Source organism: Macaca nemestrina, chromosome 7, assembly GCF_043159975.1.
Source record: "Macaca nemestrina isolate mMacNem1 chromosome 7, mMacNem.hap1, whole genome shotgun sequence".
NCBI lineage: Eukaryota > Metazoa > Chordata > Mammalia > Primates > Cercopithecidae > Macaca > Macaca nemestrina.
In genome coordinates, this window is record NC_092131.1 from 52,943,882 (window position 1) to 52,945,258 (window position 1,377).

The 1,377-nt window shown below is 52.4% G+C and overlaps 1 protein-coding gene across 1 annotated transcript; it reads left to right on the forward strand.

The window, feature by feature from the left end:
* Positions 1-574: 574 nt before the first annotated feature.
* LOC105481783 (interferon-induced transmembrane protein 3) lies at positions 575-1,078 on the forward strand. The gene has a single exon (XM_011741516.2). It carries the CDS (start codon positions 632-634, stop codon positions 1,028-1,030), a length of 399 nt encoding a protein of 132 aa, XP_011739818.2. The 5' UTR covers positions 575-631; the 3' UTR covers positions 1,031-1,078.
* Positions 1,079-1,377: the final 299 nt, after the last annotated feature.

Consider the following 1,377-nt stretch of genomic DNA (forward strand, 5'->3'; position numbering starts at 1 on the left):
CCCAAAGCCGACAGATGAAACATGGGGTTTATTGAGAGGAACTTATACAGGATGGCCGGGTGGCAGCAGGCTGGGCCAGAGAAGCACCAGCACCTACAGAAAGTAGGCAGTTTCTATAGTGTTTTCATTTAGTTCCCTTCCCCTAACAACCTCCACCTGGCAACCTTCATTTAACCTAAAACAAAGGGCCTTGATCCCCTGCACAGCCCATTCCACAGGATGGCACAGGCTCTCAGATGTTCCTCATAAATAAAATATAATGATGCCAGGCGCAGTGGCTCACACCTGTAATCCCAGCACTTTGGGAGGCCGAGGCAGGCAGATCACTTGAGGTCAGGAGTTCGAGACCAGCCTGGCCAACATGGCAAAACCCTGTCTCTACTAAAAAACCAAAAATTAGCCAGACGTGGTGGTGCACACCTATAGCCCCAGTTACTGAGGAGGCTGAGGCAGGAGAATGGCTTGAACCCAGGAGGCCGAAGTTGCAGCCTGGCTGACAGAGTAAGACTCTGTCTCAAAAAAAAAAAAAAAGATAAAATGAATCTTGGAGAAATCAAAACTACTGGGGAAAGGGAGGGCGCACTGAGAACCATCCCACTAACCCGACCACCGCTGGCCTTCGCAGGACACCATGAACCACACGGTCCAAACCTTCTTCTCTCCTGTCAATAGCGGCCAGCCCCCCAACTATGAGATGCTCAAGGAGGAGCATGAGGTGGCTGTGCTGGGGGCGCCCCACAACCCTGCTCCCCCGACATCCACCGTGATCCACATCCGCAGCGAGACCTCCGTGCCCGACCATGTCGTCTGGTCCCTATTCAACACCCTCTTCATGAACCCCTGCTGCCTGGGCTTCATAGTGTTTGCCTACTCCGTGAAGTCTATGGACAGGAAGATGGTTGGTGACCTGACTGGGGCCCAGGCCTACGCCTCCACCGTCAAGTGCCTGAATATCTGGGCCCTGATTTTCGGCATCCTCATGACCATTCTGCTCATCGTCATCCCAGTATTGATCTTCCAAGCCTACTGACAGATCAGGAGACATCATGCAGGCCAGGAGCTCTGCCCATAACCTGTATCCCACGTGCTCCACCTTCCATTCCTCACCCTGCCCCCGGAGCCGAGTCCTGTATCAGCCCTTTATCCTCACACACTTTTCTACAATGGCATTCAATAAAGTGCACATGTTTCTGGTTAAAAAAAAAAGAAGATACAAAGAATCTTTGGGCTGGCTGCACTGGGAACTCTGAACACACATTCAGGTGCATCTGCCATACAGGGTCATTCTCAGGGTAGGCTTAAGATATTACTGTCAGGTGCATCTGCCACGCACAGGTGCGTCTACCATACACCCCACCCCGGCACGCCCTTGAATGG